At 45.7% G+C, this 21,734-nt stretch overlaps 1 protein-coding gene and 1 long non-coding RNA gene across 3 annotated transcripts; one reads left to right on the forward strand and one right to left on the reverse strand.

Moving 5' to 3' along the window:
• Positions 1-724: 724 nt before the first annotated feature.
• On the reverse strand, positions 725-14,018 carry LOC115511838. Of its 2 annotated transcripts, XR_004343571.1 has the most exons (4): positions 13,751-14,018; positions 13,437-13,537; positions 1,096-1,196; positions 725-959 (listed from the first exon to the last, which is right to left on the reverse strand). It is a non-coding gene; the product is annotated as an uncharacterized LOC115511838 (long non-coding RNA). The 2 variants fall into 2 exon arrangements; XR_003968197.1 differs by lacking the exons at positions 725-959; positions 1,096-1,196 and adding an exon at positions 13,019-13,057.
• A 116-nt stretch (positions 14,019-14,134) lies between these two features.
• CLDN23 (claudin 23) lies at positions 14,135-16,159 on the forward strand. Its single transcript, XM_030312259.1, has one exon. The coding sequence runs from the start codon at positions 14,438-14,440 to the stop codon at positions 15,311-15,313; it is 876 nt and encodes a 291-aa protein (XP_030168119.1). The 5' UTR covers positions 14,135-14,437; the 3' UTR covers positions 15,314-16,159.
• The last annotated feature ends 5,575 nt before the right edge of the window (positions 16,160-21,734 follow it).

Raw genomic sequence — 21,734 nt, forward strand, 5'->3', positions numbered from 1 at the left:
TGAGCTGTCAGCACAGAGCCCAACACGGGGCTCGAACCCACCAACCTCGAGATCGTGACCTGAGTTGCTGTTGGACGCTTAACCGACTGAGCCACCCAGGCGCCCTCATATTTTTTTATTTTAGCCATTCTGACAGGTGTGAGGTGATAGCTCACGGTAGTTTGGCTTGCGTTTCCCTAATGATGAATGATGTTGAGCATATAGAATCTTTTTTTTCTTTAACCTCCAAAGTCTCCAAAGGCAAATTTACCCACACCCACATCTCAAGCCCTGGCCGTCTTCCTTCACCAACACCCCAGCGTCGAGTCCCCATCTTAACTCTTGGACGTGGCTTTCACCATTCACCCAGACACCAGGCTAAGCATCAACCTCACCCTTCCCCCACCACGTTAATTTTGCTTTTCTCTTCTCCAGTACGATCGCTTCTGTCCCAAGTCTGACACCTATCACCTGCAGCATTACAAAATCAGCCTCCTAGCCAGTCTCCCTGCCGTGTTCCCTCGGTCCTGCTGGAGAGATGGCTCAAAACCAAGTCAGGCATTCCCTTTCCAGCCACGGTACTTTTCTTGCCTGCAGAATGAAGACTACGCCCCTCAGATGGCAGCTTCTTCCAGAAGACATCTTAGCTGCTGCTGCTCATGAGATCACACGTGCACACATTCACATCAACACACATTCACTGATTCTTAAGAACCACTCCGTGGTCTTGGGCCTGCCTGTTCCTCTGCCTGACACCCTTTCCCCTTTACCTGCCCAAAGTCTCATCTTCCAAGGACCGGTTCACCGTGTGTCCTCTCACTGGCTTCCCTCAGGCCACCCCCTGCCCCCTCCCCTCTAGGAAGGGGGCTCACGGCCCTGCGTGACAGGTAGGCATTGTTCCTCCTGAGGACCCCACGCGGTACCAGACAGAATCAGTGTGTGCGCCTTGGGATGGCAGTGGCCTGGGGTGGATTATGCCACTAGAGAAAGTCCAAGAAACAAGAGAACATCGTTTTCAAGTGACAAGCATGGAAGCAAACTAAATGAGTAAGGAAAGAGTCACTGAAATGAGAAGAAAAAAGTATGTGGGACAATGGGCACATACGTTCAGCTCACCAAATGAGACGAGATGATGTCACGTCCTTCGTTGTTTTCAAGTGGCTTGACACGACATTCTGTCCAATTTGACTTTAAGCACTGGAATAGTACAACATATCCTTTAAAAAAAAAGAGAGAGCCATTTATTTCCATATTCACCAGGAACTGGTAATTGGTCCAGTGCTCAGAAAAGAACCTGATTCCCTTGATACCACCAACAGTTCAACTTCTGAATAAGGATGTGGGTTGAGTAAAAATAAAAACAATGTTTGATACATTTTTTCCTTTTTATCTGCAGGAATAAACAGATTAGCTAGACTATAGATTGGAATTTTAAAACTCCCAGGAAACACATTTCCTTAGTTACATATCTAGACAATGAGAAACCCTTGACACTGGGCCACATTCCAAACAGTGATGTTCAGACGCACTGCAAGGAAGTTCAAGGGCATGCTTTGATGACAAAGAGGAATGTGCTGAAGCAGATAGGGGGCGAATTTATAAGGTTCTCCTCTTCTGCCCGGAAGGAAATCCATCTGTTCATTTCCCAAGGGCACATCATCTCCAAAAGTCATGCTGGGAATTATGTTCACCTGTCCCTTAGGACAAAGTTAATCAGCAGTGAAATTTATGTCTTATTGAAGAGAGAACAGCAGAAAAGAGACCAACTGTAAATCCTGAACCCCTAACAAAATATTATAAGAGTTGTCCTTTTAACTTTACAGGCCCTGGCTGGAACTTTTTGCCAAAGGGATGGTGAAGAGGTAGCTGCAAGTAGGATTCTTTGGGGGAAGTCAATCCAAAGTGGGTTGGAAGAACGAGGCCCGCAACAAGCAGGTAATAGCCCCAGTTTGTTCTCATCTCTCTCTATCCATGCCCTGGGCAATCCCTTCCCACACTCACTCTGGCCTTGGCCGTGTGACTTGACAAAAGCGAGCAGAGACTTGCAGAGTACTGGTGCATTAGAGCGGCCCCCTCTTGCTGCCGGAACCCCAGAACCACACACAAAGTGCCGCCGGCAGCCTCCAAGATGCCGAGAGACCCTAAGGCCAGGCCAGGCTGTGTGGACACCTCAGCTGCCCCAGCAGCCCCCAGCCCCCATGTCAGAGGGTAAGGCCAGCAGAAGCGTCACCCAGCCAAGCCACAGAATGAAGAGAAATAATAAGTTATTGTTGTAAGCCATGGATTCTTGATATACTCTTTATGCAGCTAAGGCCCACTGATTCAGTACTTTCAGGCTTGAAGATAGAAATCATGCTGTACGTAAGTGCGGATTAGTCATAATTCAATTATACGTGAATGGAAAACACATTGTCAGATTCTCTAAAGTCTACAAATGGATTTTAAAGTAGCCAAATTTCTCACCAGGATGTCATTTCTTACCAATGTCCTCCTTTACTTTTACCTGCCTTATCATGCAGTTCAAAATTCAAATACTTTATAGGTATCCCTTAAGGAACTCCCTCTTCTCCTAACCATTTATAGATAAGAACTCTTGCCTCCAGGAGGTGAGTTTTATTGCCCCCACGATAAGCAATAAATAACGTTTTACAGGCGATGTGACTAACAAGTGGCACAGCCGGGGCTTCTAAATCCTGTGTCATTGCTTCCCCTGGAAATCTTCCAGCTGACCAATCCCCCAGTCAGCCCGCTCTCAAAGGGATCAGTGCGTGTTCCCCCAGCCAAAGTGGGGGCACCTTTTCCAGTTAATTAAGATTGTTATTTACCACACAGCCAGAAGCCATTCGGAATATCGTGATGAGTATTGTTCATGAATTGCACTCTAGTAAAATCAAATGCCCAAGAAATTTTAAATACATTTAAATCAAAACACAAACAACATGTGGCTGGGGTTTGATAATAGCATAGGGCATCAACTGACCATCTTTCTAACGATCATGCAGAAAGATTCCAATTCTGATGGGGTCATTTTCTTTTGATTCACTGCCTTCCTCATTCTACCGACTGTATCTTATGTATCCTCAACAAAGTGCTATTCCAATTTAGAATTTACATTTGTAGCCTCCAATTATATAGCAACATTCTACTTTAGAAATGCTCTATTACATTTTCAGTGACCAAGAAAAAATGTTTTTATTATTTTTAAATTTTTAAAAAAAACATTTATTCATTTTAGAGAGATATTGGCAGGGAGAGGCAGAGACAGAAGGAGACACAGAATCTGAAGCAGGCTGTAGGCTCTGAGCTGTCAACACAGAGCCCAACGTGGGGCTCAAACCTTCGAGCCATGAGATCGTGACCTGAGCCAAAGTCAGACACTTAACCTAGTGAGCCACCCAGGTGCCCTGAGAAAAAATATTTTTAATCAGCTTTAGAGTTCTGTATCAAAATTAGCCTGAAGCAACTTCTAAGATTTTTTATGTAACTCCTTCTGCAAAACTAACTGAATTTTAAAAGTGTCTAGGTTTTCAACACTTGCATTTGACTTACAGAATGACTAACTCAAGTCTAAAGACAAATGGAGCAGGGGCTAAGGATTTGGGTTATCATTAATGCTACATTGGTTTGTGGACTGGACACACTTTTTTAAAAATGTTTATTTATTTTTGAGAGAGAGAGAGAGAGAGAGAGAGTATGAGCAGGGGAGGGGCAGAGAGAGAAGGAGACACAGAATCCGAAGCAGGCTCCAGACTCTGAGCTGTCAGCACGGAGCCCGACGCGGGGCTCGAACTCACGAGCTGCAAGATCATGACCCCAACTGAAGTCGGACGCTCAGCCGACTGAGCCACCCAGGAGCCCCTAAACACACTTGTTTTAATGCCACTGCCTCATGTGTTGGCTCTTGACCTTATATTCCGTAGCTGGAATTAGAGAGATAGATATACCTAGAGAACTAGATGCACCTAAATGCCGCCTTTTGTTTCGAGTCACTACCACGTCATCACTGTGAGCACACTACTTCCTCTCTGTTACGCTCTGGAGACTTACAGGTTCCCTTCTTTATTATATTTTCGAAATGCTAGGGAAGGAGTATCATGGGGTTCAATCTCTACGATCACCCAGATACAGATGAATCTAGTCTCATCGATGTTAATAAAAAATATTATTTTAAACTGCCTAGTATATGTTACATATATTATGAAGGTTTGTTAACTCATTCATCTTTATAACACTCCGGTTGAGTAGGAGCTAATCGCTCCATTTTATACTTGGAGAAAAAAGTTAAGACCCTGAGAGCCGAATGTGCCCAAAGGCAAACAAAGCATGGCCAAGCCAGGCTTACACTCACGTCTGTTCAGTGTCAGAGCTGGCACTGACTGTCTTCACTGTATAGGTCTGAAAGTCGCTTCTCCTCTCCACACCTCTGAATCCACATCAGGAAAATAAGAAGATTGGAGCCCACCTTCTCATGGCCCTTCCAGCCCCAACAAGTGTTTCTTTGGACACACCATGGTAGGCTCGTCCATTTCCCCCTTGTTGGGTTTTGTCCGGGTCAAGAACTGAAGTGTACCTGCTCTGTTGTTAACATGATATGTTGTTATTGATCCAGGTGAACCGAAAAGCTGATTAAAATGCCTGACCGATGGCATCCAACTTCACAGACAACTGACAAGTTTTACAAGTTTAACAGGTTCTGTTTTGAATGGCTTCTACCAAATGGAGGTGGAGGAGAATGTTGGCCTGATGGGAAAATGAACTTTTTCTCAAAAGCTCATGCTCAGAAATTGTTCTGTGTTACGGCATTCATTTTCTAGCTCCTGGGCTAACCAAATCCCGTGCAACCCAGAGGTGAACAATACACATTTCTGCACCTTTCTCAACGATGTGCATGTGAAATCACTATCCACATGTCAGTGATACATAACCTCTCAGTTCCTCATACTCAAGTTGCCTCAATGAAATTCACCCCATCTCCGTCTGTTGATGTGAAACATAACTGTGAAAAGGAGCAAGATAGGACACAGAACTTTCCAGGGCGGTCTAGAGTGTTTTCTCCTTTTAGCAATGAGTGGCAGAGAACAGAAATACAGACAAGAGAGTTTGCCAAATTTATTAACTTTTACTTTATGCATATAAATTGAATCCTATGGAATGGGGCAACAGTTCCTTTTAAAGCACTATAGCTTTGATATCTCTAGGCTAAAACTTCCCCTTGAATCTAGGGGCGCCTGGGTGGCTCGGTCGGTTGAGCTTCCGACTTCGGCTCAGGTCATGATCTCACGGTTTGTGGGTCTAAGCCCCACGTCGGGCTCTGTGCTGACACTTCGGAGCCTGGAGCTTGCTTCAGATTCTGTGTCTCCTTCTCTCTCTGCCCCTCCCCTGCTCACAGTCTGCCTCTCTGTCTCTCAAAATAATGTAGTAAATAAACGTTAAAAAATTAAAAAAAAAAAAAAATGAATAAATGTTAAAAAAAAGATTTTAAAAAAAAATTTTTAAAAACTTCCCCTTTAATTTAAACTTCCTAATTGAAGCTTAATGCCTAGCAGTATACAGTTTTTGCCTGTTACTGGGTTTAAGGGATTTCCCACACGTATTTAGACATAAAATAATATGGTAAACAAAACATTGAGTCATTCATAGACTTGTACTATCTGCTTAGCAACCATAAGAAAGTGTATTCAGAGATCCAGGAAGAAAAAGAGAGAATGTGTTTCTTACTATTTGTAAGCATACAACATTGACTACAGTTACAGCCATGATATTATTAAAAATGACCTTCCAAAAGAAGAAATAATGTAAAAGTAGGAAAATAGGGTATAAGGTCATCTGTTTACCAATCTACACTATAGTTACCAAATATATTCTGGAAGTTCAAAGTGAAGTTCGAATGTAAATTTTGAGGCTCATGACTGATTTAAGTGTTGAATTTTGCCCTTGCTGTTTGTCACTATGTAAAGAGTGCTTCTATATCATGCATAAACATGAAAAACACTTGGAAATATAGAAAAATAGCACCCAATTTTCTTCCTGAAATAAGTGCATATCATTTCTTGTGTGTGCATTTCTGGGAACTACTGAACATCACGTCACAATAGAATTCAGCTTTATTTTTCATCTAAGAGTAGGTCTAGTTGTGGCCATTTTAAACGGTGGCGCATTCACAATTATGGAAGAGGTGTGTGTCAGAAGAATACACAACTTGACTTTCAAAGTCCGAAAAATGGAGAAACTTAACTGACTGTAAACTTGCGAAAGTTGAGTTTTTCAAGTTGGGTTGGGGTGCCTGGGTGGCTCAGTTGGTTGAGCATCCAACTTTTGGTTTCTGCTTAGGTCATGACCTCATGGTTCATGGGTTCTAGCCTCTTGTTGGGCTTTGTGCTGGCAGTTGGAGCCTGCCTGGGGTCCTTTCTCTCCCTTGCTCTGCCTCTCTCCTGCTTGTGCCCTCTCTCAAAATAAATAAGTAAACTTTTTTAAACTCTAAAAAATAAAATAAATAAATTCTACAGAAAGGAAAAATTGAAAATGTATAAAATCCCAAAGAAAATAAAAAGCAATAGTAAATCACACCTCTTCAAGAACAGTTAATATTTTAGTGTATCTCCTTCTACTGTTTTCCAATACACATATATATCTTTTTAACCTAATTGGTTTCATATTGCAATTTGATTTTATAATGTGTTTATTATAAAGGGTACTACAGTGGACATCCTTATAGCTACATCTTCCCACATCCTTAGTTTATTTCCTTGAAGCAAATACCTAGAATGTTAATTGATAAATCATTGAGACAGCACATATCTAAGTCTTTAAAAAAACAAACTGCAACATCACCTCTGCAAAAATTCACTGTTTACTTTCCCTCCGGTAATGACTTTTTCCCCAACTCTAGCCAAGATTGGGTAGTATTTTTCCCCTTAACATTTCCAGTTCAAGAAGAGAAAACTGGGGACACCTGGGTGGCTCAGTTGGTTAAGCATCTGACTTCAGCTCAGGTCATGGTCTCAAGGTTCTTGAGTTCGAGCCCCACGTCAGGCTCTGTGCCAACAGCTCAGAGCCTGGAGCCTGCTTCAGATTCTGTGTCTCCTTCTCTCTCTCTGCCCCTCTCCTGCTCATTCTCTGTCTCTCTCTCCTTCAAAATAAACATTAAAAAATTTTTTTAAAAAAAGAAGAGAAAACTGGCTTACCCATGTTTGGTTTTGGATTTATGTGAATAAAAGAGTCATTTAATTGATCACTTTTTAATTCTTATTTTATTTTATTTTTTAGAGAATGACAGAAAGTGTGAATGGGGGAGAGGGGCAGAGAGAGAGAATCCTGAGCACTCCACACTCAGCGCAGAGACCGATGCCACAACCATGAGATCATGACCTGGAGTCGAAATCAAGAGTCAGACGCCCAAACGACTGAGCCATTCAGGTGCCCCTAACTGAACACTTTTGACTATACTTATAGGTGTTTATTTACTTCTATGACTGTGCATTTTCTTTGCCCAGTTTTCACAGGGGTATTAAGTGTTCCTATTGACTTGCCATATAGATGTAAAATATCGACTACTCTTCTGCTACAAAAACTGAAAAAAAATGTGTCCAAATTTTGAGGCATTACTAAAGTTAAAATGTTAAGCTTCCATACAGTTAAGTCTGCCAAGCCTTTTCTCTATAATTGCCATCTTTGATGTTTTGCTTAGAAAGGCTTTGCACAGCCTATACATTTAACCCCCTCTCTACTTCCTTCCACTTCTTTCAGAATTCCTTTTTGTATGTAACAATATCGTCCACCTAAACTTGTTTTCCTTGGTTCTCTATGTATTTTGTGATGGAGACATATGTTTTTTTTCTTCTCCCAAAATTCAGGGGTTGCCACAACACAACTGAATTTTCATGCCTTTCTCTATAAGTTGAAATTCCACCTTATCAAATTATAAGTTTATATATAAGTAGGATCTGTGTTTTTACTATATTTTATACTTTATTTAAAAAAATTTTTAATGCTTCTTTATTTTGAGAGAGACATGGAGTGAAAGTGGGTGAGGGGCAGAGAGAGAAGGAGACACAGAATCCAAAGCAGGCTCTAGGCTCCGAGATGTCAGCACAGAGCCCGACGCGGGGCTCGAACTCACAGACTGTGCGATCATGACCCGAGCTAAAGTCAGACACTTAACGGACTGAACCACACAGGCACCCCTTGACTATTTTTATTAATCCGTCTTCCTATTCTAGTACTACATTCACACTTGAATTATTAATTAGACCTTTATAGCACATTTAACAGCCAGCATGCATGCACTTTACATTTTGCTCTTTCAGAAATGTCTTAATGTATTTCATTCATGTATATTTCCAAATGAGCTTTGCAATTACCTATTCAGTCTTAGCATGACTTTTTATTGGATTTGCACAGAATCTTTACATGAATGTGGAAAGCATTACTATCATTACAGTTCTCGGTTTTTCCATTTAGGAGTTTGCCATGGTTGTGATGCAGCATAAATTTTTGCACATGCACACACACATGTGTGCACACATGCATGAACTTGTAAATAAGAAAATACCCAATCTCAAAATGAAAACTATGTCAAAGACCTACAGGAATCTAGTCCATGGCATGGCAAATATGTTTGCTCTGCAGTAGACAGGAATGGACAGGGTTGAAGAGAAGCAGGCTGTGTAAGATAGCGAATGGCAACTGGGTCCTGGGAACACCCCACCCATACCATGCAGCCTTATCTTTGTAAAGCAGCATCCTAATGCTAAGCCAAGAAAGGTTTGGAGCCCTCAGAAGATAAAACTTAAGCAAGCTTTTTTTCCTATGTGGCATGATACCCCAGAATGCCTTCTGATACATATGAGAGGGATGGAAAATAGATTCATGCTTTTGTTTGTTTTTGTGAGCGAGAGCATGAGTAGGGGAGGGGCAGAGAGAGAGGGAGAGACAGAATCCCAAGCAGACTCCACGCCCAGCAGGGGTGCAAACGTGGGGCTTGATCTTATGACCATGAGATCATGACCTGAGCCAAAATCAAAAGTCAGACACTTAACCATCTGAGCCACTCAGGGCCTCCAATTCTTGCTTTAGGTAGGCAGTCACCATACAGAGTGAAATATGATAGATTAGAAGTGATATACCATCATAGGAGCCTTATTCACAAAAGCCAAAATGTGGACACAACCCAAATGTCTACTGACAGGTGACTAGATACACAAAAGGTGGCATACACATACAATGAAATATTAACTCAGCTTTTAAAAAGAAAGAAAACTCTGCAGGCACCTGGGTGACTCCATCAGTTAAGCATCTGTCTCTTTATTTCCACTCTCCTTGTGATCTGGCGGTTCATGAGATCGAGCCCCAAATCAAGCCCTGCTTGGGATTCTCTCTCTCTGCCCCTCCCCCACTCACGCTCACTCACACTCTCTCTGCCCCCCCCAAATAAATAAATAAAGTTTTAAAAATCAACAAAAAGAAAGAAAATCCTGATGGATGAACCTTGAGGACATTATGCTAAGAGAAATAAGTCAGTTATGAAAAGACAAATAGTGTAGAATTCCTAAGGTTCACAGAGTAGTCAAATTCACAGATTTTTTTTTTAAGTGATGAATGCTGTAACCTCCATATGTGTTATAGTGTGGGAATTTTATGAAACTTCTTTCATCTATGTAGTACACATTTATTGAGTACCTACTGTGAGCTAGGCAGTATCCTAGGTGCTGAGATACAGCCACGGACAAGTGTAGCGAGGTTCCTAGTGTTTGGATCCTCCAATGCGATGGGAGAAACACAGACTATAAACGGGTCAATACATAATTAATTTGAAAAGTTTTGGTAGTGATAAGTTCCACAAAGAAAACAAATCTGGGTAATGTGATACTGAGCTGACTGGGCACCACTTTAAATTAGACACCAAAAGTTATATATTTTTTACAACTTTGGGCACAAAGACTAGAAAAATCACTGTCGGGCTAGTTGCCAACAAGGTAAGCTGATGCTAATATCAAAGGGACCCAGTTCAGCTCAGGCTGTTTTAATGCTGTTTTACAATACAGAATGATTCTAATTTAATTTTTGATCAGTTATTTTTTATTCTATAACCTACTGAAGTGGATTGGCCGTTGAAAGACTAGTGACAGTGTTTAGGGCCTTCGTCTGTGGGAGTAAAGTATAAGGACCTTGTATAGAGACTCTGAGGACACCTCTGGGAACCTCTTGGCCTGCTGAAGTCTGTAACGTGACTTCCAAGATAAGGCACTGCGGAAGACTAGGATTTTGTACTAGGTGTTATCTGTGAGCCACTCTGTGAAGGCCGACAGAACACCTAGCCTTAGTCCCTTTAGAATTAATGGCTGGGAACTCACTATTCATCTGGAAACCTAGGGCACTGTAAATAGAGTCTTGTCTTACCATAGGGCCCGTCTTCAGAAAAGAAAGCTATTATAGGGTCTGGGGATCAGCTTACACTGACAGGTACTAATCTTAGCAATAATTCATTCCATGCCACGATTCATGCTTTGTGTCTCACTCAGCCTTACAGTGAACTTTGGAGCCCACAGAACAAAGAGCTCAGGTCTATAATCAGATACTACACTAAGTGCTATCATTTCTTTTTCTTATTATCATAGAGAGTTACCCCCACAGGGCTCCACTTCATCATCCTAAATATCTGGAGCTATCCTATATTTCCTTGTTTTCTATGCTGAGGATTAGTAAGCATTCAAGCAACAAACCAGCAAATTTCTTTACGGAGATGCGTTGACAACCTGTTTTGGCCAGACAGTCATCTGTAAGAGCAGTCTGTGGATACGATGTCTAAGAATGCAGGACAGAAGGAGATACAATTGATTTGTGAAGTGGATACAGTAGCCAGGCTCTAACATGGATTTCAGGGCAGAACAGAACAAGAGGAAAATGACCCCTGCCCTCAAAGAATTTACAACCTAGCTAGACAACCAGGTGATTCAAGTAATGAGGAATTGTGGCAGGTGCTATAATAGAAAAGGGTGTATGGCAGGACCCAATAGGAAAAGTTAACTCAATCCAGGAGACTGAGAAGCCCTCCCAGGAAAAATAGCATTTAAGCAAAGGTCTGAAGGGTACCTTGGGGTTGGGAAAGGGCAGGCAGGACTCTAGGAAAAGAAAACAGAAGAGGCAAAGATCTTGGGACAAAAGGGAACACAATGCTTTGGAAAAGAATGGGGTAAAAATCCAGTTTTGGGGGGTAATGGTGTGAGAAGGAGATAGGGAGAAGGGAGATGGGTAGGAGTGGGTAGCTGGGGCTGCATTGTAGATGGCATTAAAAGGGGTTAATTTAGGCACAAGATTCAGCTTTGAAGGCCGGTGTGGCTAAGAGAAAGGGAGAGAGGAAGCACGGGTGTAGGAAACGAGTTAGAAGCCAGTTTAAGGGAAGATGGAAGAACGTCACAGGCTTAGGTAGAGGCAGTGGGGAAGGCGGAGGAATGGAAGGGCAGGAGACAGATATAGGAGGCAGAACATACCGACTCTGGCCTTCCCAGGTCACACAGCCTGGGCTTCATTCAATCCACACAGGAATCTACATGAGAAGGTGATTCAGATCCCATAAAGTCTTTATGAAGTCTCTTTGCTGTCCTATACAACAAAAAGTTAGGTTCCAAGGTAAAGGCAAACTGTGAAATGCATTCAAAAGAAAAAATATCCTCTCAGAGCTGAAAAGGATTTCAATTGTGGTTTTTGTTTTTTGTTTTCTTTTTGGCTGCACTGGCTTTGTGCCCTATACTTCCCTAAGCCTAAGAACTCCGTGGGGCTTGTAAACACAAATGTCATCGCATTACCCAGAGGAGTCCCATTCAGTGGGAATCTGTTTTCCCTAAGCGATGGCCCCAGGTGATCTTTAGTTCAGACAAATTAGGGAGCTGCTGGGCCATGGGAGACATGCTGATATTCTCTTGTATGTGGTCTTTATTATTGGACTCCACTTACACAAAACTCTAGAAAATGCAAACCAATCTATAGAGACAGAAAGCGGATAAGTGGTTGCCTGGAAATAGGGGTGGCAGGCGGAGATGCGAGGGAGGAGTACCAAGGGCAGAAAGAAACTTCTGTAGGTAGTGGATAGGTTTGCCATCTTGATTAGGGTGATGGTTTCACAGGTGTGTGTACATGTTGAAATCAAGGCTGGGGCAATATTCTTGCAGGTATTGGGTGTCCTGATTCCAACACCTGTATCTGGAGGGGCAAGGATGCCTTGTTGGTATATCTAGCCGACCCACAAATCTCAGACAGGAATGATTTTACCAGTGAAAGAGTATTAGTAACAGGAACTATGTTCATCATCAAAGTCTCTGATTGGAGACTGGAGACAAACATAGGTAAATAGCTGAAGACAGCTGAAGTGTGTATATTCTGGAGTGTGACTTTGACTCAAGGCTCTCTAATGTCATCTAATCACCATTAGAGCAACTTAGAAGGTGGGAGCAATCAAACTGTGCATCAAAGGATGAATGGATAAACCAAATGGGGCATATGGATACAGTGCGATATTATTTAGCCATACAAAGGAAGGAAATTCTGGTACGCGCTACAACATGGATGAATCGTAAGGACATTATCCTAAGTGAAATGGACCAATCATAAATACTATATGATTTCACTCATATGAAGTGTCTCTCGTACTCAAATTCACAGGGACAGAAAGTAGGATGGTGGTTGCCGGGGCTGGAAGCCTGAGGACCAGTGGTGGGACGGGGAGTTTTCGGCCGATGTGTAGAGTTTCAGTGTGGGAAGATGAAAAAGTTCAAGAGATGGTTGGTGGTGAGAGCAACATAACAGTCTGAATGAGCTTAATGCCGACGGGCCGTGTACTTAAAAATGGTTAAGATGGTAAATTCCATGCCATGTGTATTTTACCACAACTTAAAAAATACTTTAAGTTTATTTATTTTGAGAGAGAGAGATCAGAGGGGAGCAAAGGGAGAGAGAGAACCCCACGCAGGCTCCTCGCTGTCAGTGCAGAGCCTGACACGGGGCTCAATCTCATGAACCAGGAGATCACGACCTGAGCCAAACAAGCATCAGCTGCTTAACCGACAGAGCCATCCAGGTGCCCCTAAAAAATTTTTTTAAGACATGAGATGTGATTCCTTTCCCTGGAATTATCCACTCTAGAATGCTCAAAATTGTTTCAAATCAACACTTAACTTTGATTTTTAGAAGTATGTGGTTTTAATTTTAACCAAGTGTAAAGGTAGTGCACTTCCATTGTAAGAAATAGGGGAACTGAGAAAAATATTAAGAATTTTTAGTAAAATGTAAGATCATGACTCTCACACAAATATAAAATGAACAGGTGTCAAAGATGTTGTTTACTTTATTATTAGTAAGAGAAGAAGTATGTTACATTGACAGGTAAACAGCTAACATGAATTTACAAATTGGTCAGTATCGACTAGGCAATAATCACTTAGGTTCTACTGACACAAACTTACTTGCATTAGGATCCTGTGGTAGATACAACTGAAAAGTGTGCTAGACAGGACACCCAGTAGCACCCTTCCCTTGTTTGGTCTCTTCAAAATCTTCCACGGGGCTAAAACAACAACAACATCATCATCATCATCATCATCATCATCATCATCATCATCCTTTGGAAACCCTCATCCCAGGAAAACACTCCCTTTGATTCTTTTGAGTCAAACTTAAACCGGAGCATGAAGCTTTTACGAAGCACACTGAGCAAGTGTTATAAAGCAAATGAAGTGCCTTCCCGGACGCCCTACTCGACCCGACCCTCCGTGCGCACCTGCCGGCGCATCTCGCGAAAGGCAGGGAGCGATGGCGCCGCCCACTCAGCCTCGAGCGCCCGAAAGGCAACGGCTCAAAACTTGGAGCTGACACCGGACCCCGCCGGGAGCGGAGCGGGGAGAGGCTGGCTGCGCAGGGCCCTCGGGCGGGAACGGGAGAGACTCTGGCGAACCCAGATCGGCCGCGAACGAGGGCAGCGGCGCGGCCACCGAGCCTGGTGGGGCCGTCCGGGCGGCGCCGCCTCTTCCCTCCCCCGCGCTAGGCCGGCGGGGCCGCGGAGCCGCGCGAGGAGCAGGGGCGGGGCGACCTTTGCTCCGTCCCCGGAGACTGCGGGGCGGGGTGTCGGCGCCGCCCGGAGCCGGCCGCGCGCGAGGTTCCCCACCGCCTCCCGCTCGCACCCCCTCCGCCCCTCCCACCGGGACCTGCTTGGCCGCGGCGGCCGCCTCCGGGCGTCCGCACCTCGGCCCTCGGTTTCGGTCAGACCCGCCCGCCAGCTGGTTTCGATTGGGGACGGGAGGCCGGAGCGGCCGGGACGCGCGGAGGGAAGCAGAAGCGAGCCGCGGAGTGGGGACGGTCCGGCGCCGGAGACAAAGGGCGCACGGGAAGGAGCGGGGCGCCCGCGCTCACTTCGGGGGCCGGAGCCGGGGGCGCAGGGGCGGCCAAGGAGGCACGTGCGGGCCCCGGGATGCGGACGCCGGTGGTGATGACGCTGGGCATGGTGCTCGCGCCCTGCGGGCTGCTGCTCAACCTGACGGCCACGCTGGCGCCCGGCTGGAGGCTGGTGAAGGGCTTCCTCAACCAGCCCGTGGACTTGGAGCTGTACCAGGGCCTGTGGGACATATGCCGCGAGCAGACCAGCCGCGAGCGCCAGTGTGGCCAGCCCGACGTGTGGGGCTACTTCGAGGCCGAGCTCGTGCTCGCGGCGCGGGGACTCATGGTCACGTCGCTGGCCGCCACGGCCCTGGGGCTGCTGCTGGCGTCGCTCGGCGTGCGCTGCTGGCAGGAGCGGCCGCGCTTCGCGCTGGCCGGCCTCTCGGGCGTGGTGCTCTTCGCCGCCGGCCTCCTCAGCCTCATCCCGGTCTCCTGGTACAACCACTTCTTGGAGGACCGCACCGTCCTGCCCGCCGACGCCAGCCCGGTCACGGTGCACGTCAGCTACAGCCTGGTGCTGGGCTACCTGGGCAGCTGCCTGCTGCTGCTGGGCGGCTTCTCGCTGGCGCTCAGCTTCGCGCCCTGGTGCGAGGAGCGCTGCCGCGGCTGCCGCAAGGCGCCCCCTGGCAGCCCGCGCCGCGGCAGCATCAGCACCGTGCACGTCGACTGGCCCGAGCCCGCGCTCGCGCCCGCCATCAAGTACTACAGCGACGGCCAGCACCTGCCGCGGCCCGCCGACCTCGGCGCCGCCCGCAAGCCCAGGGTCGGCTTCCCCATGCCGCGGCCTCGGCCCAGCGCCTACACCAACCCGGTGGACGTGCTCCGCGGGGAGAGGGCCGACACCCCCGACGCCTCCTTGCCGAGCACCGGGTGCTGCCAAGGCTCGCTGCCCTGCGACTCCGACCTGTAGACGGCGGCCCCCCTACCTGCCCTGGCCAGGCTCTGCCCGGACAGAGGACTCGCTCCACCACGTCCAGCCTTGAACTTGTCTGTTACCTTGTAGCAGGAAACACCTGGCTCAGGGTCTGAACCCGGACACGTTCCTGTAACCGGTTTGGAGGGTGATGTTCCTTTCTTGTGGCCAAACTAGACTCCTTGGACAATTAGTTCAGGGTTTGTTTGGTTTTCTTTTTGTAGAGTTTAGTCTTCCTCTCCGAGGGATCAGGGTCCTCATATGGAGTGACGCGTTTTTCATACTTTAAGCTGAAGGAGATATAGAAAGGGTGCTTTTGCCTCGTGTTGACGTGGGACAATAACAAAACGTCAAAATCAGCAAACAGAGGCCCCAAAACCCTGTTTTAACACCTCGAAACAGTATCCGGAAATACCAGTCAACCTTACATCAATATAATTTTTTTTTCTGCTGTATATAATTTATTCTTATGCAAACTCTCAAGAGACCAATATACTGGCTATGTTTGAACGAAGCTCTTAAAATAAATGTAGAGCCATGCAAATACCCGCAGTTTTTGTGGCTTTCATGGAATAACTTGTTTAACTCATATTTACATTTCTTCAAGTATGCATAGGATTTGTCTTTATTACTTTTTTTTTTTTTTTGGTGGTCACTGCAGAGTTTCTGTATTAGAAGCCAGGTGGGATTGAACAGACTAACCTTATATTGCTCTATTCCTTGGCTACCTCACCCTGGACTTAGAGGACCATAAATTAAATATTTGGTACCAAGTGGAACCTGTTAATCACATCAGATTAAGGAACATGGGCATAGATCTCTTATTTATGAATAAAAGCTGAAAACGAGTTTCAGTATATTCCCTCAAGCTGTTTTGTCTCCAGTACAACCTTTAGGAGTTTAATCATTCATTGCTAACAATTTCCTGGCTGCTTAAGCACTGTTTCTGAAATCTAGCACTCAGATCTTTGCCCCTCTTAGCATAGGATTGCTAAAAGGAGCCACCCCCCCCCCCCACCACCACCACCACCACACACACACTAAATCCCTGGTTGCTTTATTTTCAGGTTTGGGCTGGTTTCTGGGCAAAGCCAGGTCTATTGTTGAAAAAACTAGAAGCACCAGTTTCCGACACAAAGTGAGCCTAGAAATCTTTTCCTCTTGTAACAGCGGTGCCTAAAATCACAGGTAGGCTGCTAAGTGTTCCATGAGGGAGACTAAATCTCCAACAGGGCCGGCTCTCATTTCAAGCTGTTGATTTAAGGGTGCCTTTTACTGAGCCGAATCTCATCTTTAAAACTTACCCTTGGCATCCAATTCAGAGGTAGGAATGTTCAGTTCAGTAGTGAACTGGTAACAGAGAGCTGTACCGTAAGTAACTAAACGTCACCTGCTGCTTATTAGCAGTGGAAAGGATAATATAAATTCGCTTCCTTTGCCATTTTGTACCAGAATCACCTGTTTTTTGAGATCAAACCTTAAAGTGCAGGCATATCATTTGGTGACCTCTTTCAAATGCAAATTCTCATTGAGTAGGCCTGGAGTGAGGCCTGGAACTGATTTCCTAAGGAGCTCCCAGGAGGTGCTAGAGCTGATGGGAGGCCCCCACTTGGGGCTGCAAAGGCTTTCGTTGGGACTGTGCCTGGCTCAAATTGCAATCCTTCCCAACCGACAGCACAGAATCAGACCTTTGAGAGCTTGCCCCCTAGGAGAGCTAGGGCACTTGCTCCAGGGAACGGGGCCCAGATGGAGAAAAGGCAACACTGCTTTCTCAGCTAACACCTCAAAAGGCAGGGATTAAGGGCCTGGGAAATCAGGACCTAGCAGACAACAAACACAAAGATACTGGGTTTCTAGCAAGTATTGAATTCACTGAATCCTGCCTGCGTAATAATTCCAAATATTTCTTAGAGAAGCCTGAGTGGAAACAAAACTAGTGTTTTGTATGTTTTCACTTTTCCTCCCTGCCCAATTATTCTCCTGTGGCTTATATTCAAAACAGTTCCCTTCTGGTGATTAAGACTTTGTTTTCAAGAATTAGAGCTCCATTTTTGCCCTAGCACAGAAATGAAACCAAAACTGCTTTTAAAAATGCAAACTGGCTTTTGCTATAAAAATATTCAAGAAAGCCTGGAAAGGCACTCCTGCATCAGGCTGGGATCTGTTTGGAGACACACGGGTCATTCTGTGCCACAGCAGGATAAACGGACAATGGCTTTGACACACAAGACGCTGGACCAGGCTGGAGCCTCAGGAGTGGCTGTTGTGGGCCTGAACTTCTCCGGAACTTCCTATGGACTGGCCAGGCGATCTCCCCGCAGGGAAGACACTAATGGGGAACAGCACAGCCGCTCTGCCTCAAGCCTCCCCCTCCCCCACCATCATGTACCAACACAGCTTATTCTGAATAATCCCAATCACATACAAAGTATGTGTCCCCAGTTACTGGCTGAAGTCTTCTCAAGATTACTCCAATTATGCCTGGAGGGCGGGGAAACACGTGGAAGTGGAGGAGATACTGTGTTAACAGGCTTCCGGCTCTACCTGTTCTGCAGTGAGGCTCTTCTGGGAGCATGCCCTCACTAAGGAGGGGTGAGGTTTTAGCACACAAGCCTTTGTGGAGGCTGTAGGAGGGCCGTCAGCGATGCTTTGCAAACCACCCTCCACTGCACAGATCGTCCAACTGATAGTTTTGGGGATGACTGTCATCTCGTCAGCACCTTTGTGGACACTTTGGAAAACCACCGTTCCAGGCTCTGCGTTTGTGGAACTTACACACTCTAGCAGGAGAGCTGTGTACAAGGAAAATGAATAACAGACCAGAGCCAAGGGCTGGGGGAAAAAAAGAGTGGGATTTTAGGAAAGGCAGCCAGGAAGGGGGTGATGGCTTGACCCGAGAATGGAAAGAAGGGAGAGGGGAACATTGTTGGCTGAGAGAACAGTGATGGCGCAGCAGTCCAGGCACCAGGGTGGTTTGCTTCTGTCTCACTCTAGAACAATCTGCTAAGGACAGGAAGAAGTAGGAGGTACCTTTGAGCAAGCCTTGGGAAATCCTGCCCTCTCCCTGTTGTCAGGTTAACCGCTTCTCTAGGAGGGAATACTGTCTGGAACAAATGCAGTCTTTTACAGAACGTTGTCCGAATCAAGGGGCACCTGGGAGGTTCCGTCGGTTAAGCGGCTCACTTGGTTTCAGCTCAAATCAAGAACTCATGTTTAGTGAGCTCAAGCCCTGCGTCGGGCTCTGCACTCACAGAATGTGTTCAGAATCGAATACGATTTGGTTTGTGACTAACTGGTGAGAAACATCCTGTTCTGTTGATGTATATAGATAGCCCACAATGCAGCAGGCAGAGAAAGACATTTGAATCTCAGGGCCACATCACATCCCCAGGGTTCTGGATCTTACCCCCGTATCTTAAAATGAGGACCTGTCAATCATGTCTTTAAAAGCCTCAGGATGTTCCTTGTGTGTCATCCACTCTTAGCTTAAATGCCATTCATGGCTTGGCCAAGGCCTGTGTTTTTTCACAGTTTTCCCCTGTGCCATCGCACCCTAAATGGCTGCTCTCCCCCATCAGCTTCAAGGTGTCCTATTTGAACACATCATCCACATGTTCAAGTGTGCCGTTTTCTTGGGGTACTTTCCTGTTTCACCTCTAAATTGAAGGTAAGGGCGTGGTTTCTATGCATTTTTATAGTCCCAGAATGGGTACTAACACTTGTTCAGGGCCTGTTAGCAATTTATTAAGTTAGGGGCGCCTGGGTGGCTCAGTTGGTTGAGCGTCTCACATTAGCTCAGGTCATTATCTTGCAGTGCATGAGTTCGAGCCCTGCATTGGGCTCTGTCCTGACAGCTCAGAGCCTGGAGCCTGCTTTGGATTCTGTGTCTCCCTCTCTGTTCCTCCCTTGCTCACAATCTCGCCATCATTATTCCAAATAAAAGCTTGTGTGAGGGGCCAGGGAGGAAAAAACAAAAACACAATGTGTGTGCAATTCTCATCCAGTCTTCCCAATGACCTCCACCCACATTCCTCTCTCCCCACACTGCAAGCTGTGAAATAAGCCCCTCCAGTAAATCTCCATTACACAGGACTGAACACAGGAAAACAAGGGCTTTGGTCCAAATCAAGGAAAATACAGACAAGGCGTTTTGGAGTGGGGGTGGGCGTAGGGCCTGGGAGAGGCAGCACTGACTAGGAGGTTTATTCTCCCGTGTTGGTGTGTGGAGAGGAGGGCTTAAACCTTGAGGTAGACACAGTTCTACAGCACTCTTGTCCCACCAGCCTGCCCAACACGTCTGACAGGGAGGCGGTCGCCGCTGGGGGGTTTTGGGGTAACGGTGGGGTTTGGAGCTGATGGCCAGGAAAGAATTTTTGAACATGTCTTTGGTGCAAAAAAGGTGATTTTATTAAAGCACGGGGACAGGGCCTGTGACAGAGCTACATGGGGGTTGTGAAGAGTGACTGGTTATATGCTATGGAGTTGGGAGATAAAGTCAAGAGGAAGTTTCTTAGAGGGATTTCCATATGCTAAAGACTCACATTACTGGAGGCCTTGCTATTGTCAAGCTAAGGTCAGTTTTTTTTTTCCCTCTAGCAAAGCATTATGATTAAGACCTAAGAAATGGTATAGTCTGTATTTGCCTCAAGTATTTGTCAATGGGCTGCAGGTTATGAGGAAATTTAACTTAACCTTCCAGTTCCTTCTTGCCTTTTTTCCCCCCATCACTATGGAGGGGAGGGTGATGTTGGGGCTCCAGGAAGCTGAGTCTGTAGGTTTCTGAAGATTAGGCTATGGATAAGATTGCCTTTTTCTTATAATTTACTAAGATATTTGTGAACTGATGGAGACTCAGATCCTGCACGACTGTGATCTCTATCAGGTAACCATTGGCTTTCTTTCCTTTCCTTTGTTCTTGGGCAGGCAGGGGTCCCTGAGGAATATCCCACGTAACCCACCTGGGGGATGGGTGTGCTAGCTTGTGCTTGGCCCTCCGCTTGTCTTATGCTCCCTCATCATAGCCACATTCATAAACCAGCGTGAGGTCCAGGCACAGAGCCAGGCAGGGCAGGCCAACTCACCGGTGAGGAGCACCTCTGCCATTCAACATGGCCACCACCACTCTCCCCCAAACACCTTGGCTTCCAATCGTGCCAGTGCCCCCCAAAGAGCTGCCACTCATCACAGGGCTGAGGGTCCCCACGGTTTTACTAGAATTTGGGGGGGGGGTTGCGGCTGGCATATGCTTCCTAATAACGTAAGGAACCTGCCCTTGCTGGACTTCCTAATAACGTAAGCAACCTGCCCTTGCTGGACTTTGGCTTTCTTGTCTGTACAACGGGGAAGAATGGATTCAATGTGATCAGAGGGCCTTTCTAAATTTAGTATCTTGAGAGTGAAAGGTAAGAGTTAGGTGCAGTGAAGAGGAGAAAAATAAGTAAACAGTGAAGGTTTAGGAAGCTCATTGACCTGTAAATTGCCTGATGGCAACTAACTCCATGTTCTGGCTCTTGGTTTCTCTTGAATTTCAGAAGGCTTTCAGCAGTTAAAATAGTAGGAACTTGATGGATCCCTCCCATTATCAATGATCCCCCATTTATTTCCTAAAGAGAGTATACAGTATTTAACTGCTGGCTATAAACATAAAAGGTCAAGTTTTGCATAGGGCTCCTTGACTCTAAAGCATGAACCAGTTAACTTTGGTAAAGCTCCTTGGTCTCTCCAGAAGAGAACCCAAACCTCCCAACAGACTATAGATGCTGAATTCCTATAAGGAAATTCAAATTTTATATCTGCCACGGGGTTTACTACTCCAGCTCTTTACGTGGAGAAAAAATTAAGAAATTAACACCTAATACAGAGATCATCACAAAAGGCAGCTCTTAGAGTTAATATGCCATTGCTCCAAACAGGTAAGATTATGAAACTGATATAATTAAACCCAATTCTGGGGATAGGGATGGTTAGGAATTGTTCACCTTATGAATGGGTGCTTAACATTTATACTTAAGTCTTTCCGGTGAAAAGGACATTCAGATGTGTCTTGTAAACTCTTAACTATAAGGAAAGCGTAACAGGATGTGTTGAACTAGATTCAAGTGGCATAATACTTAGACACACATTCATAGGGGAACAAAGAGAAAAGACATAACTGAGCCAGGGCAGAAGGTGGAGGGAAGGGGTGCATCCACAGACACACAGATTTGGCTGCAGTCAGCAACCCTTTTCCCCAGGAAGAGGAAACGGAGGTCCTATCTGGGATCTAACCTGGAAGCGAGGCCCGCAGGTTAGAAGGTGCAGCCAGGAGTTGCACTCTAGTGGACAGCTTGCAGAAGTAGGAAGTAGACGGAGCTGGCCAGGACACGAGACTTGGAAGTCCCATGGAGGCTTGAGGTCCACAGGAGGTGAAGGCGACGGC

Source organism: Lynx canadensis, chromosome B1, assembly GCF_007474595.2.
Source record: "Lynx canadensis isolate LIC74 chromosome B1, mLynCan4.pri.v2, whole genome shotgun sequence".
Classification (NCBI taxonomy): Eukaryota; Metazoa; Chordata; class Mammalia; order Carnivora; family Felidae; genus Lynx; species Lynx canadensis.

Bases quoted from the DNA above. Each gene is read 5' to 3' on its own strand.
- CLDN23 (XM_030312259.1), top strand. From the start codon at position 14,438: ATGCGGACGCCGGTGGTGATGACGCTGGGCATGGTGCTCGCGCCCTGC.